At 44.1% G+C, this 14,272-nt stretch overlaps 1 protein-coding gene across 1 annotated transcript; it reads left to right on the top strand.

Moving 5' to 3' along the window:
- Positions 1-13,169: 13,169 nt before the first annotated feature.
- LOC135826697 (ras-interacting protein RIP3-like) lies at positions 13,170-13,988 on the top strand. The gene has a single exon (XM_065339297.1). It carries the CDS (start codon positions 13,170-13,172, stop codon positions 13,986-13,988), a length of 819 nt encoding a protein of 272 aa, XP_065195369.1.
- The last annotated feature ends 284 nt before the right edge of the window (positions 13,989-14,272 follow it).

Consider the following 14,272-nt stretch of genomic DNA (forward strand, 5'->3'; position numbering starts at 1 on the left):
TTCAAAAAAGTTTATTTCAAGAAAACCCCAAAAGGAAGATGGGGGACATGTCCTCAGCGCTAGAAGAGGTGTTCTACTATCTGCCGGTGTATAGTTCTGGCCAATTGAGGACGTAGCTGGCTGTTTTGCCAGCGCTTGTAAATTGGCTATTTTCAAGACGATCATTTGTGGCGTCAGGGGGTGATGGACCTCGTCTTCTGGGATCCTGGCGTGGCTAAGCGGTACCGCTCCAGGAACTCTTCTAAGGTGAGGCAATGTTGGCTTGATGGAGTTTTGTTCATAGCTTGTTCGTATACGCTGTGGCGTGACTCGTTTCTAGACCCATAAATAATGTGATATTTCGGCCATTTCTGAGGGGTATCCAAATTTCAAGGTTCCCTTCAGAAACTTTTTCAAGGGCTTTGCACGATCGATCCACACCCCAAAGGGAACATACCTGCAAATTTTGAGCGAAATCGGAGAGATCCACCTGCACACATACTTTGGTATTCTCAGACATGCTCTCTTAAAGATTTTCTTGTGATGTATTTCAAGCTTTGCAGCAGCGGAAGAGGATAACCAAACCCTATACGTATCTGCATACTCAAATATAGGGCGAAGGTAGGCTAAATAAAAATGAAGCTTGCAAGAAAGTGGGAGGTAGCAGCAGTGGGGGGAGAGAATTCCTAAGGATTTACTTGATTTTTTACAGATATCTTCGATGTGAGGTAGGAAGACCTCATGTCATATACTAGTTTGACTTAGTTCACGCACATTATGATCAGGTGACTGTAGAGCTCCTGATAAATAATCAGTGCTTTGCAGGATCTTATCCAGCACATTACTGAACCAACCCATGGTTCCAACACCCAGGAATAGTTGTGGGCGGATAATGCCGGCATTATATCGAGCATTATACACCACCCGGAGCATTACGAGCATTATAAAGCATTACGAGGCCAAAAATGGCATTATACGACGTTCTACATGACTGCATAGTAGAACTACACACATTGTCAATTCGTCATGTACAGATTCGTATCAGCTATAGCGTTGGTCCTTGATTTGCCACATTATTGTGTAATTAATACTATACGCGATGTATTACTACAAGCGATAGACCACTTTACACATCATGCATGGTACCAAACAGGTCGTGGCACGCATAGCCAGGCTCAGTGTAGTGCTACCTAACTGTGGCCATGTACTACAATTGGTACATGACTAAATAAAAGCCGTCTAGCATTGTACAAAAACCTTCTTCTTTTTTTCCTTTTTCTTTTTTTTAATGGCTTTCTCCTCTTTCTCGAATGGTTTACAATCTGTATCTCAATTATTTGTGGGTTCAGCAATAAAGGATGTGACCTAGCTGTGGTCCAGCACAGTGTGGAAACTCTCGCAGAAACTTTTGGTCCCGGAAGTCTATATTTGGCCACGACGGCCAGCAACTAACAACACCACTGTGTTACTTACTTTTGAAGATCAAGGTAACCATGGTAACAACGCCGAACCAACGAAACAAATGATTATGTGAGCCAGCATGGAACGGTGGAGGTGCGCAAACGCACACATTCCAGACCTTTCCCGATTGCCGTCCACAATGTTACAAAAAAAATCTTCATCCAAGCAAGAGTCCATGTCTTTCTCGAAGAGTAACGCTTGACTTCCACGGGACATTAGCCATTGTGTAAGACCAGCTAACTAGCAGCCAACGCGGATAGCTGACTCGCCGCGATGCCGTTCTTGGGATTGGGAGGAAGCTGAGCTTTCTCCAGATGAGCTTTTGGCGGAGTCCTCTGATGATAGTGACGTCGTCGAGTTGGAAACTGCACATCCTGCCGCGATAGCGAGGAAACGGTCTTTTCAGAAAACAGCTATTACAAAGTCTAAAAATGTTTCCAAAAGGACGCGAGTAACTCATGGACTGCCTCGGAGCACTGAAGTGGCCGTCAGTACCGAAACACGAGTGCGGGAGTTCCCAGATGAGCGGCTCAAAAGCGACTGTGGAAAGTTAGTGTGCCTGGCATACCATACAACATTGTCAGGGAAGAAGAGTATATTCATGTCCAATATTGCTACCGCGAGACACAAAAAAGGAAAGTCCCGTGTGGAGAGGGAAACTCAGAGGCAGAAGCTGGTCAAGGAGTCCTTCTTGGCGTATCCTCTTTGTTCCGCCTCAAGATGACTTTGTGTTTATACCTAGCGTACATGTTTACCTGATATTGTATTATGTGTTTAACATAGCACGGGTGCAATATTATGGCGTTTTTCATAGCTCAATACCGCAGGGGTTCAGGCGTTTATATTCTATCCGGCGAAGCAATAATATTGCTTCGCCGGATAGAATATAAACGCCATTATATATTTTTTTACATACATATTTTCCTTCTTTTACTTGTTATCGCGACTAAATCTGCCTCATAGTAGAAGAATAGGCAGAAAAGCCAGTGTATTCGGTGGAGTCACGAAGGGTCTAAAAGTCACCATAACCTACCGTGGGAGAAACGAACAGAGCATGCTCCTCACACATACTGTAATACACTGGTCACACTTATGGAAGAATGGCGATCAAACGTCTTGCTTTGATTCTAACTGACACAAGTAACGCAGCAATCAGGAGAAGAGGTGTCATTCTCGCAGCTTTTCGTTTGAACTGGGTGATAAATCTACAGCCATGCACGTTTTTGATTATCCAAATGTACATCGCTTGTGAAAATCGGCTGCTGTTTACATGAGTAACGACCGTTTTCACCGTGCCTCGTACTATTGCCGCGTATGCAGTGGAGCGAGACACAGATCAGAGCGTCCATTACAGAGCGAGATATCTCGTCACTAGCACTGAAAGGATGAATAATTGGCCATATTTCTACACTGGAGAAGTGTTCTCAGCGCAGAGAACACGCCCGCTCACGGCCAGCATTGGCTAAGGCACAAAGAGCCATAAAAAGGCATTCTTAGAGTTTCCTTTCATTTTCTTGATTCGCTTCAACAAGATTGTTAGTCGTGCCTTTTGTTTGCTTTCTTCGTAGCCATTCGAAACGACCTACCATAATGGCCGGCTATTTATATCATTCAAATAATTATTTGAAACAGGTTGAGCCGACCAAGGAACAAGCAGGCATCTTTCTTCACGTACTCTTTGACGCGCTAAGGGCAGAATCGGTAGACATTCTGGAAGGCAATTCTACAATCCGTTCTATTGAGAGTCCGGTTGTCTGTTGGGGAGTTCCTCGATTTTCTCCTGATGCCGAAGTTTGGAAGGTCGTAAACGGCCAGCCTTATGTTATGTACGCTTCACTCGCAAGCGTAATGCAGGCATTCCGAGACGAATTTGCAGGATACAGTCTTTTTCACTCCACCCCCGAGATCGAAAAAAAACTCAACCAACATCCTGTACCAAGTTATAACCAAGTGATGACTGAAGTGAAGTTTATTCGGCCTACGGACGGAATTATTGCGAAAACGGCATCTATAATGTTTCGACTTCAGGCGCGTATAGTCAATGATACTGAAATACATATGACGGTAGGTAGATTTGTTTTCGATATCCTTTCATGAACGTACTACGTATTGCAGGTGGAGACATTTTTCGTCAAACAGATTACCCATGTTTGTTTTAACCTGCAATGTCAAGCGCGGGGCGAGTCATTACTTTCCAATTCACCTGTCCGACCAAAAAAACATCTGTGGCAAGCACAAGCCCGAAAAAACAGACACATACACACGCGCACATACACCCACACACACACTTCAGTTTTTGTTGGTACTGATCAAATTCCTAACTCTACAACAACATTTCTGTGCTGGCTTCGAATCGGGTTTGTTTTGTTAGTTCTGACCCATGGCTTGCGTTGCCATGTGTAACATAGTTTTCTTTTGCTCTGTCTTTCCCACAATACTGATTTATATATATATATGGCTGGTAGTCTATGTTGGTAAATGTTTCCCTCACAATGGGATGCGCTCTATCTATAGTATCATAGTGGCGCCCGTGCACCCATTCAAAAGAGTATGATACTTTCTCCCAAACACTCAGTGTTCAATCTTTTTTCTTTTCATATTGATGACACGTAGAGTTGTATTTATTTTATTTTATGGTGCGTGGTTTTGGCCGTGGTGCCGAGACTTCTGGTCGGCAGAGCCATGAATACGTCTACTCTACTGCGGCGTCTAGGTGTGGCCCCTGTTGGATTGCTGTAATGTTTTGTGCTAGTCCCTGTACCAGTGTCAGTACGTGAATACAATAATAAAAAACTAGTTCAAGCAAATCTTTGTTGTCCTTCCTCTCTTATACCTATCGTCCAATTGTTGATTTCAATAAAGTACCTTGTCACGTGATATTGGTAATGGGTAATACTTGTATTGCACCAGTCCTGTGGTAGCTTGGAGGTCACACTAGTTCAAACACTATACGTCCAATTAAGGCACGCGTAAATGTGTGGTGGTGCGGGTGTACGTGCTTGAGTTTGTTGTTTGTATGCGCAATTAGCCATGTCCCTCACACAAACAAATCATAAAATTGGCATCTTTGGATTGAGGAGTGCTGGTTTCGAAATAACGGGTTTCAAACTGAAAGTCGAGCTGCTGTTAGCTCAGAGTAGAGCTGCTGTAAGATCAGAGTAGAGCTGCTGTTAGCTCAAAGTAGAGCTGCCGTTAGCTCAAAGTAGAGCTGCTGTTAGCCCAATGTAGACCTGCTGTTAGCTCAGAGTAGAGCTGCTTTAAGATCAGAGTAGAGCTGCTGTTAGCTCAAAGTAGAGCTGCTGTTAGTTGAAAATAGAGCTGATGTTAGCTCAACGTATAGTTGCAATGCTAATTGTATGTAATAATTATAGTTCAAGGAAGAGCCGCAGCCAATAGCTAGATATCACCAGTTGTGAGAGTGGACCCGATCAGTTGGTGCGATAATTACAATGATGGGGTGAAAAAGTTGGATAAGGAGGGATGTTGAGAAAAGAAACACTGCTGAAGCGCGATCCGTTATCTTGAGGAACAACACATGGCAAGCAACATTTTTTTACTTTTCAGAAAAACTGGTTGGCTCACGTGGGTGGCATTTGTGATTACTAGTACCGGGTCTCAGAAGAACAAAGCGCATGACGTCAGCCTTGAATGCCGTACAAAGCAATGCAGTGCAGTGTGTGATCTAGATCGGATTTTTGCTAACCAGTACTAGCACAGCTAGGACCCCAGGACATTAATCATCTTCAATCTAAATCCAAGATCTGTTATTGGAACAACTCGTCCTCGCTTCAACACCACCTGTTATTTGTTAGAAAAGACTGAACGTGGTTTGCAGCTTACCGCACACATACTATAGCATGCCTCTCAAGCATAACAATATTATGCAATGGCTCTGACCAACACACATCACAGAGCCGTCAGAAAGTAGTTGTGCAATTTTCACAACCTTCAAGCAGAACCGGGTTTATTATGACACTACAGATTGGTACCCGTTCAATACAGGACCGTGATCAGCTAACCCGAATCAAATTCTCAAGTTTTCCTTATTAACAATTGTTCGTTTGTACTGGAATGCCATGGAAACAAGGTTTGATGCTGATTGGAATAGGGAAAGTGACTTTTAAATATGGCTCGGGAGGACACACATCCTAGATGAAATTACGTCCACAATACGTAAAAATTGACTTGAAGGGATGATTGACACTCTGTGCCTCTTTATTAGTGTGTCCATGTCCAGATCGACGAGGGATTGACTTCTGGATAAGGTAGGAGGACCTCATGTCTTGTACTAGTTTGACTTCCTTCACGCACGTTATAATCAGGCGACTTTAGAGCTCCTGAAAAATAATCAGTGCTTTGCAGCATCTAATCCAGCACATTACTGAACAAACGCGTGGTTCCAACACCAGGGAACTTCTATCGTCAGACTCGCCTGGCGATGTTGATACATATTTTCCTTCTTTTTCATGTCATCGTGATTACATCTTCTTCATAGTAAAATAACAGGCAGAAAAACCAGTGTATTCGGTGAAATCATAAAGGGTCTAAAAGTCACCATAACCTACCTTGGGAGAAACAAACAGAGCATGCTCCTCACACATACTGTAATACACTGGTCACACTTATTGAAGAATGGCGATCAAACGTCTTGCTTTGATTCTAACTCACACAAGTTACGTAGCAATCAGTAGAAGAGGTGTCATTCTCGCAACTTTTGGTTTGAACTGGGTGATTAATCTACAGCCATGCACGTTTTTGAGTGTCCAAATGTACATCGCTTGTGAAAATCAGCTGCTGTTTACATGAGTAACGACCGTTTTTACGGTGCCTCGTACTATTGCCGCGTGTTCAGTGGAGTGAGACACAGATCAGACCGTCCATTACAGAGCAAGATATCTCGTCACTAGCACTGAAAGGATGAATAATTGGCCATATTTCTACACTGGAGAAGTGTTCTCAGCGCAGAGAACACGCCCGTTAACGGCCAGCATTGCCTAAGGCACAAAAAGTCATAAAAAGGCATTCTTAGAGTTTCCTTTCATTTTCTTGATTCGCTTCAACAAGATTGTTAGTCGTGCCTTTTGGTTGCGTTCTTCGTAGACATTCGAAACGACGAGCCGTAATGGCGGTATATTTATATCATTCAAATAATTATTTGAACCAGGTTGAGCCAACCAAGGAACAAGCAGGCATTTTTCTTCGCCTACTCTTTGACGCGCTAAGGACTGAAACGGTAGAATTTCTGGAAGGCAATTCTGCAATCCGTTCTATTGAGAGTCCGGTTGTCTGGTGGGGAGTTCCTCGATTTTCTCCTGATGCCGAAGCGTGGAAGTACGTAAACGGCCAGCCGTATACTATGTACGCTTCACTCGCAAGCGTGAAGCAGGCATTCCGAGAGGAATTCGCAGGATACATTCCTACTCACTCCACCCCCGAGATCGAGAAAAAACTCAACCAACACCTTGTACCCAGTTATAACCAAGTGATGACTGAAGTGAAGTTTATGTCGCCTACGGGCGGAATTGCGAAAACGGCATCTATAGGGTTTCGACTTCAGGCGCGTATAGTCAATGATACTGAAATACATATGACGGTAGGTAGATTTGTTTTCGATATGCTTTCATAAACGTACTACATATTGCAGGAGGAGACGTTTTCCGTCAAACAGATTACCCATGTATGTTTTAACCTGCAATGTCAAGCGCTGGGCGAGTCATTTTTTTCCAATTCACCTTTCCGACCCAAAAAACATACGTTGCAAGCACAAGCCCGAACAAACAGACACATACACACGCGCACATACACCCACACACACACTTTTGTTTTTGTTTGTTCTGATCAAATTCCTCACTCTGCAACAACATTTCTTTGCTGGCTTCGAATCGGGTTTGTTGGGTTAGTTCTGACCCATGGCTTGCGTTGCCATGTGCAGCATAGTTTTCTTATGATCTGTCTTTGCCACAATACTAATTTTGTATATATATATCTGGCTGGTAGTCTACGTTGCTAAGTGTTTCTCTCACAATGGTTTGCGCTCTATCTTTAGTATCATAGTGGCGCCCGTGCACCCATTCAAAAGAGTATGAACGTTTCTCCCAGACACTCAGTGTTAATTTTTTTTCTTTTCATTTTGAGGACGCGTAGAGTTGTATTTTTTTGTTTTTGGTGCGTAGGTATGGCCGTGGTGCCGAGATTTCTGGCCGGCAGAGCCATGAATACCTCACCTCCAGTGCGGCGTCTCGATGTGGCCACTGCTGGATTGCTGTAATGTTTGTGCTAGTCCCTGTACCATTGTCAGTACGTGAATACAATAATAAAAAACTACTTCAAGCTATTCTTTATTGTCCTTCCTCTCTTATACCTATCGTGCAATTGTTGATTTCAATAAAGTACCTTGTCACGTGATATTGGTAATGGGTAATACTTGTATTGCACCAGTCCTGTGGTAGCTTGGAGTTCACACTAATTCAAACACTATACGTCCGATTAATGCACGCGTATATGTGTGGTGGTGCGTGTGTACGCGCTTGCGTTTGTTGTTTGTATGCGTAATAAGCCCCGTCCCTCACACAAACAAATCATGAAATTGGCATCTTTTGATTGAGGAGTCCTGGTTTCGAAACAACTGTTATCAAACTGAAAGTCGAGCTGCTGTTAGCTCAGAGTAGAGCTGCTGTAAGATCAGAGTAGAGCTGCTGTTAGCTCAAAGTAGAGCTGCTGTTAGCCCAATGTAGACCTGCTGGTAGCTCAAAGTAGAGCTGCTGTCAGGTCAAAGAAGAACTGCTGTTTGCTCAAAGTAGAACTGCTGTTAGTTGAAAATAGAGCTGATGTTAGCTCAACGTATAATTGCAAAGCTAATTGTATTATAGAAATATAAACTGCTTTATGGCAGTTTTCTAAAAAAGTTATTGCGTTCTAGTCCATGGACCCCGTTTAAAAAGTAAGAAATTAACGAAATGTGAAAGCCGAAAATTAAAATTTCACACAAAACCTCACGATAATCACAACACTTGAAATGCTGCTTTCAACACTAAACTTGTACTGCACCAACAATTCGCAACATGCATGCATAGGAAAGAGGATCACGAGGGGAAAAGGTTTTCTACATGTAGCTTTTAATTCTGTGTGTCATTATTGTGAGGTTTTGTGTGAAATTTTAATTTTCGGCTATCACATTTCTTTAATTTCTTACTTTTCAGACGGGGTCCATGGACTAGAACACAATAACCTTTTTATAAAATTGCCATAAAGCAGTTTTTATTGCTATAATTTCTTTTGTTTTTTCTGTCACCAATCAATGGAATGACCTACATGTATATCAATATGTAAATGATGGCCTTCACATGACCATTACTGTTCTTCATTTATTCACCATGGTTGGTTAACACCCACATCTCCCGTACTGGCTGATTTTCTTCTCATGCCATGAGGTGTTGTCTATAATAATAATAATAATAATAACAATAATAATAATGCAAGTAGTAATTTAGACCCTAACTAGCGCGAGAAAATGAGAGCTGAAAAAACATTACATCAATCAACGATATCAGGTGACAACAGATGCGATAAATTCACTACTAGAAAGTAACCATGCACCACAAACGAGAACTACTGATCTAAATTCACAAACAATTTCAACGTAAACAAATTCTTTTTCTGCCTACACAAAATCGGCTTGGTAGTAAAAATGTAGATAGACTCCAATACACGCAGATACCTTTGACTACGTGAACGAGACCAAACAGAAAAGCAATCATCAGTATAACTAGAACGACAATCACTATTCTGAACAAGATGGTTTGCAACAGAAGATTCATACACCCTAACACCACTACTAGAACCAGTAGAAATTATCACATCTTATTTACAACTTCGAGTGCCGGCAATGCGAGAGCCGGTATGTGGGTAGGACCCTTCAGCACCTGGAGGCACGGATCCACCAGCATGTGCCTCTTCACGTTATGCCTGTTGAGGCACGGTCGTCAAGGCCTAGACGAGGTCGTCCCCCAAAGAATGGTGCTGAGACTGGAGGTGCACCCTCGCTGGGGACGGAACCAACTGGGGTGTCGTTGTCTTCTTCGTCGGCATCGGCTTGTTCGTCATTGCCTTCGTCTTTGCCGTCTCTTCCTTCTGTCCCGTCATCACCGTTGGTATCTGCGGTGTCGTCGTCTTTGACTTCCTTGGTACCGTCATCCGGTGTGTCCACCTCCGGTGGAAAAAAGCGTGGCCGGCCACCGAAGAAACCACCGGATGGTGTGTCTGCGGGACCAGTGACTCGATCTAGGGCGAGGTTGGCGGAGTCTTTATCGTCTCCGTCGTTGTCGTCCTCGTCGTCGTCAGCATCTTCCTCATCTCCCTCCTCTTCTTCATCAACACCAACGGCCATTGAAACGTCAAAGGGAGCATCATCGCAGCAGGCAGTGCCAGTAACGGACGTGTCTTTGGTACGGACATCTACATCGGCTTCGTCTGGAGTGGCAGTAGCGGCAAGGAATGTCAGTCGGTTTCATTGTCACGTAATTCCAAAGTATGTACTGGTTCTAGTAGTGGTGTTAGGGTGTATGAATCTTCTGTTGCAAACCATCTTGTTCAGAATAGTGATTGTCGTTCTAATTATACTGATGATTGCTTTTCTGTTTGGTCTCGTTCACGTAGTCAAAGGTATCTGCGTGTATTGGAGTCTATCTACATTTTTACTACCAAGCCGATTTTGTGTAGGCAGAAAAAGAATTTGTTTACGTTGAAATTGTTTGTGAATTTAGATCAGTAGTTCTCGTTTGTGGTGCATGGTTACTTTCTAGTAGTGAATTTATCGCATCTGTTGTCACCTGATATCGTTGATTGATGTAATGTTTTTTCAGCTCTCATTTTCTCGCAATAATAATAATAATAATAATAATTTGAAACTCGGGTATTGAGCCAATAATAAAAGTAGAAAGGAAAAGGACATAATTATGGAAACGAGTTAAGAGTAACTCTCCACCACTGTAACTAGATACTATATACAGTCAGAAAGTGCAACAACTAGGCACAAAACTGACAGAGTACTGAGACATTCGACGTCCTGACACCTAGCTTCAACACATCTCCGTAGCGCTAACCGACAGCCTTCCAACTTGGAAGGTTCAAGGTTATGGAAAGACCAAAGAGGGGAAGGCAAGCGCAACGCAAACGAGCACAAGCTACAGTCTCAACGGAACAAAGAATGTCGATTGTCACTGGACGATGACGAGACCAGTAGGCGATTTGACAAAGCGGTCTAACTACAATTCGAAGCAGCAAAGCAGCACACCACCCAACTTGGGTGGGTCAAAAATATCAAAGATAAGTTAAGAAGGGGGAAGCTTTGCGAGAACGAATTGTACAAGCCGAAGTCTAAACTCCTACAGTACTCCTCATGCATGACATTGTGATGGACTAGTTGACTACAAAACAAGTTGTTTCACACGACGTACGTTTCGCCGTATGGTTCGTGACGGCTCATCAGGTGTGCAATTTGAAACTCGGGCATTGAGCCAATAATAAAAGTAGAAAGGAAAAGGACATAATTATGGAAACGAGTTAAGAGTAACTCTCCACCACTGTAACTAGATACTATATACAGTCAGAAAGTGCAACAACTAGGCACAAAACTGACAGAGTACTGAGACATTCGACGTCCTGACACCTAGCTTCAACACATCTCCGTAGCGCTAACCGACAGCCTTCCAACTTGGAAGGTTCAAGGTTATGGAAAGACCAAAGAGGGGAAGGCAAGCGCAACGAAAACGAGCACAAGCTACAGTCTCAACGGAACAAAGAATGTCGATTGTCACTGGACGATGACGAGACCAGTAGGCGATTTGACAAAGCGGTCTAACTACAATTCGAAGCAGCAAAGCAGCACACCACCCAACTTGGGTGGGTCAAAAATATCAAAGATAAGTTAAGAAGGGGGAAGCTTTGCGAGAACGAATTGTACAAGCCGAAGTCTAAACTCCTACAGTACTCCTCATGCATGACATTGTGATGGACTAGTTGACTACAAAACAAGTTGTTTCACACGACGTACGTTTCGCCGTATGGTTCGTGACGGCTCATCAGGTGTGCAATTTGAAACTCGGGTATTGAGCCAATAATAAAAGTAGAAAGGAAAAGGACATAATTATGGAAACGAGAATTGTAGTTAGACCGCTTTGTCAAATCGCCTACTGGTCTCGTCATCGTCCAGTGACAATCGACATTCTTTGTTCCGTTGAGACTGTAGCTTGTGCTCGTTTTCGTTGCACTTGCCTTCCCCTCTTTGGTCTTTCCATAACCTTGAACCTTCCAAGTTGGAAGGCTGTCGGTTAGCGCTACGGAGATGTGTTGAAGCTAGGTGTCAGGACGTCGAATGTCTCAGTACTCTGTCAGTTTTGTGCCTAGTTGTTGCACTTTCTGACTGTATATAGTATCTAGTTACAGTGGTGGAGAGTTACTCTTAACTCGTTTCCATAATTATGTCCTTTTCCTTTCTACTAATAATAATAATAATAATAATAATAATAAGGCACTTGTCATAAGTATCCGAACGTTCTCGGTCCCTTCTCATCAAGGATTATTCAGGGAATGGTTCAAGTTGGAAAGACTAAAACTTATATAGCGTAAAGATAATTAGATTACAACACTCGTCACAAGGTGGAAAATTATCAAGTTTAGCACGACACAAAACTCGAAGGAAAATAATAATAGTGACAACAACATAGTGAGCAAATTAAGTTACATTGTTACCACCTCGACGAGGAGTAACACCAAACAATTGTAGCGACAACACATTTTCTTTCTGTACGCAAAGTTCAGGATCTAACTTACGAATATACAAAGCTTCTAACAAAGTCAAATGCAACGCACATCTACCACGTGACAATATTGAGAACACATTATCACTGTACAACTCACGACAATTGGTACGGGCTGACAGATGTTGCTTGATTTACGAAGTGCGATTCTTAGCTCAATTGGGTGTTGTCTCCTCCAATGTCCCGTCATCTCGCCTCTTCGTGGCCTCACCACTATCCGTCTCTTCGCGTTTCCGCGGCCTTCCACGTTTCAATAGAAATCCGCAATGGAGGAGACGTAGCTGAAAGGACACTGGGTATCGCGCACCCGACGGTTAGTGTCAAGAAACTAGGGGAAACATCACATGTGAGTAGTGGTCTGGTGGTGGTGACACGCATACGCCTATTAGTACCGTGCAATCAGATTCCCGTATATCTGCGCTGGAGGACAAGTGTAAGGCGGTGTTTACATGAGGCGTTTAAACCCGGGTTGAGTTCGACAGTCAGTTTTCAACCCGCCATGTGCATAAAATGAATGGCGCGTTTACATGACGCATTGCGCTTGACCCGGGTTGAAATTTCGCCCCGGGTTGATTTCAACCCTCCCCCCAAGGGGAGGGTTGAAATCAACCCGGGTCAAGAAAATCGTACAAACGTACTTCTGTGCGTATCTCGCGCCAGGTTTGAACGGCACTGCAGATGCAAATTTCGCGCGAACGGATTCACGTGACCATGCAGGACTGTAGAAGTGGACTTTTGGCGGCATATCAGTATTTGACCTGGGTCAACTGACTTCATGTAAACGCTCACCTCTTTTGTCTATCGTACAGACTTTCAACCCGGGCTGAACTCGACCCGGGTTGAAATTTCTTATGTAAACACAGCGTTAAGGAACAGGAAGCGCGCCTCAAGTCAGTAGAGCATATGCAACACATGTACACTGAACCGACCCCACTCAAAAAGGCTGGCGATACCGTATCCAAGCCGGGTGCACGTGGGCTGCAAATGCAGCAAGCCAACCAAGGGCGCCTCAAGTCAGTAGAGCATGTACAACACACTGCACCGACCCCATTCAAAAAGGTGGGCGATACCGTATCCAAGCCGGGTGCACATGGGCTGCAAATGCAGCAAGCCAACCACATGGATACCACTACAAGCTGTAGCACTTGCAGATCCACGACCCAGCAGCGCGTATGGGCATCAGTGCTCAATAGCTCCAGTGGCAACCGAGCACTTCGGCCCTCCTCCAAGCCATCGGTCACTGCGCAGCCACCTCTCCCACAGGACCACCGCCAGCAAACTAACCAGCACCAACGACCCCAACAGCGACAACAACAACAACAAAAACAACAACAACAACAACCACAACAACAACAACAGCGCCAGAAGCAGCAGCAGCAACAACAGCACCACCAACACCACCAACACCAGCAACACGACGAGCAATGGAGTACAGTTACCAGCCGCAAACTGAGAGGTTCTCTTGGCTCCCTGCGGAAAGTATACTTTGTTGGCAATATTGATGACAGTTGCGACGCAGACTCCATAACGTCCCACTGTGTCCAGAATGGCATCACACCAACAGCTTGCCGCACCTTTCCTTCTCGCAAGCATGTAGGCACAAAAGCTGCAAGGCTTACAGTCCGTGAAGACCAATGTGCAGCCATCGAGGCAGATGGGTTTTGGCCAGCGCCCATTCAGGTTCGGCGATGGGACTTCAGCGAGGCAAATAGGCCTACAGCCACCAAATAATCGACCGTGTTCCCACTCAATCCCCATGCACCAGTCTTCTTACCTCGCATCTATCGTGCCCAACCCTGCTCAACAACAGCCACGACCTTGTTCCCACTCAACCCCCATGCACCAGTCTTCATACCTTGCACCTATCGTGCCCAACCCCGCTCAACAGCAGCCACGACCGTGTTCCCACTCAATCCCCATATAGCAATAAAAACTGCTTTATGGCAGTTTTCTAAAAAAAGTTATTGTGTTCTAGTCCATGGACCCCGTCTAAAAAGTAAGAAATTACCGATATG

This window comes from Sycon ciliatum, chromosome 10, assembly GCF_964019385.1.
Source record: "Sycon ciliatum chromosome 10, ocSycCili1.1, whole genome shotgun sequence".
In the NCBI taxonomy this organism is placed as follows: domain Eukaryota; kingdom Metazoa; phylum Porifera; class Calcarea; order Leucosolenida; family Sycettidae; genus Sycon; species Sycon ciliatum.

Excerpts from the sequence above, each read along its gene's own strand:
- LOC135826697 (XM_065339297.1), top strand. The coding sequence starts at position 13,170 with ATGTACACTGAACCGACCCCACTCAAAAAGGCTGGCGATACCGTATCC.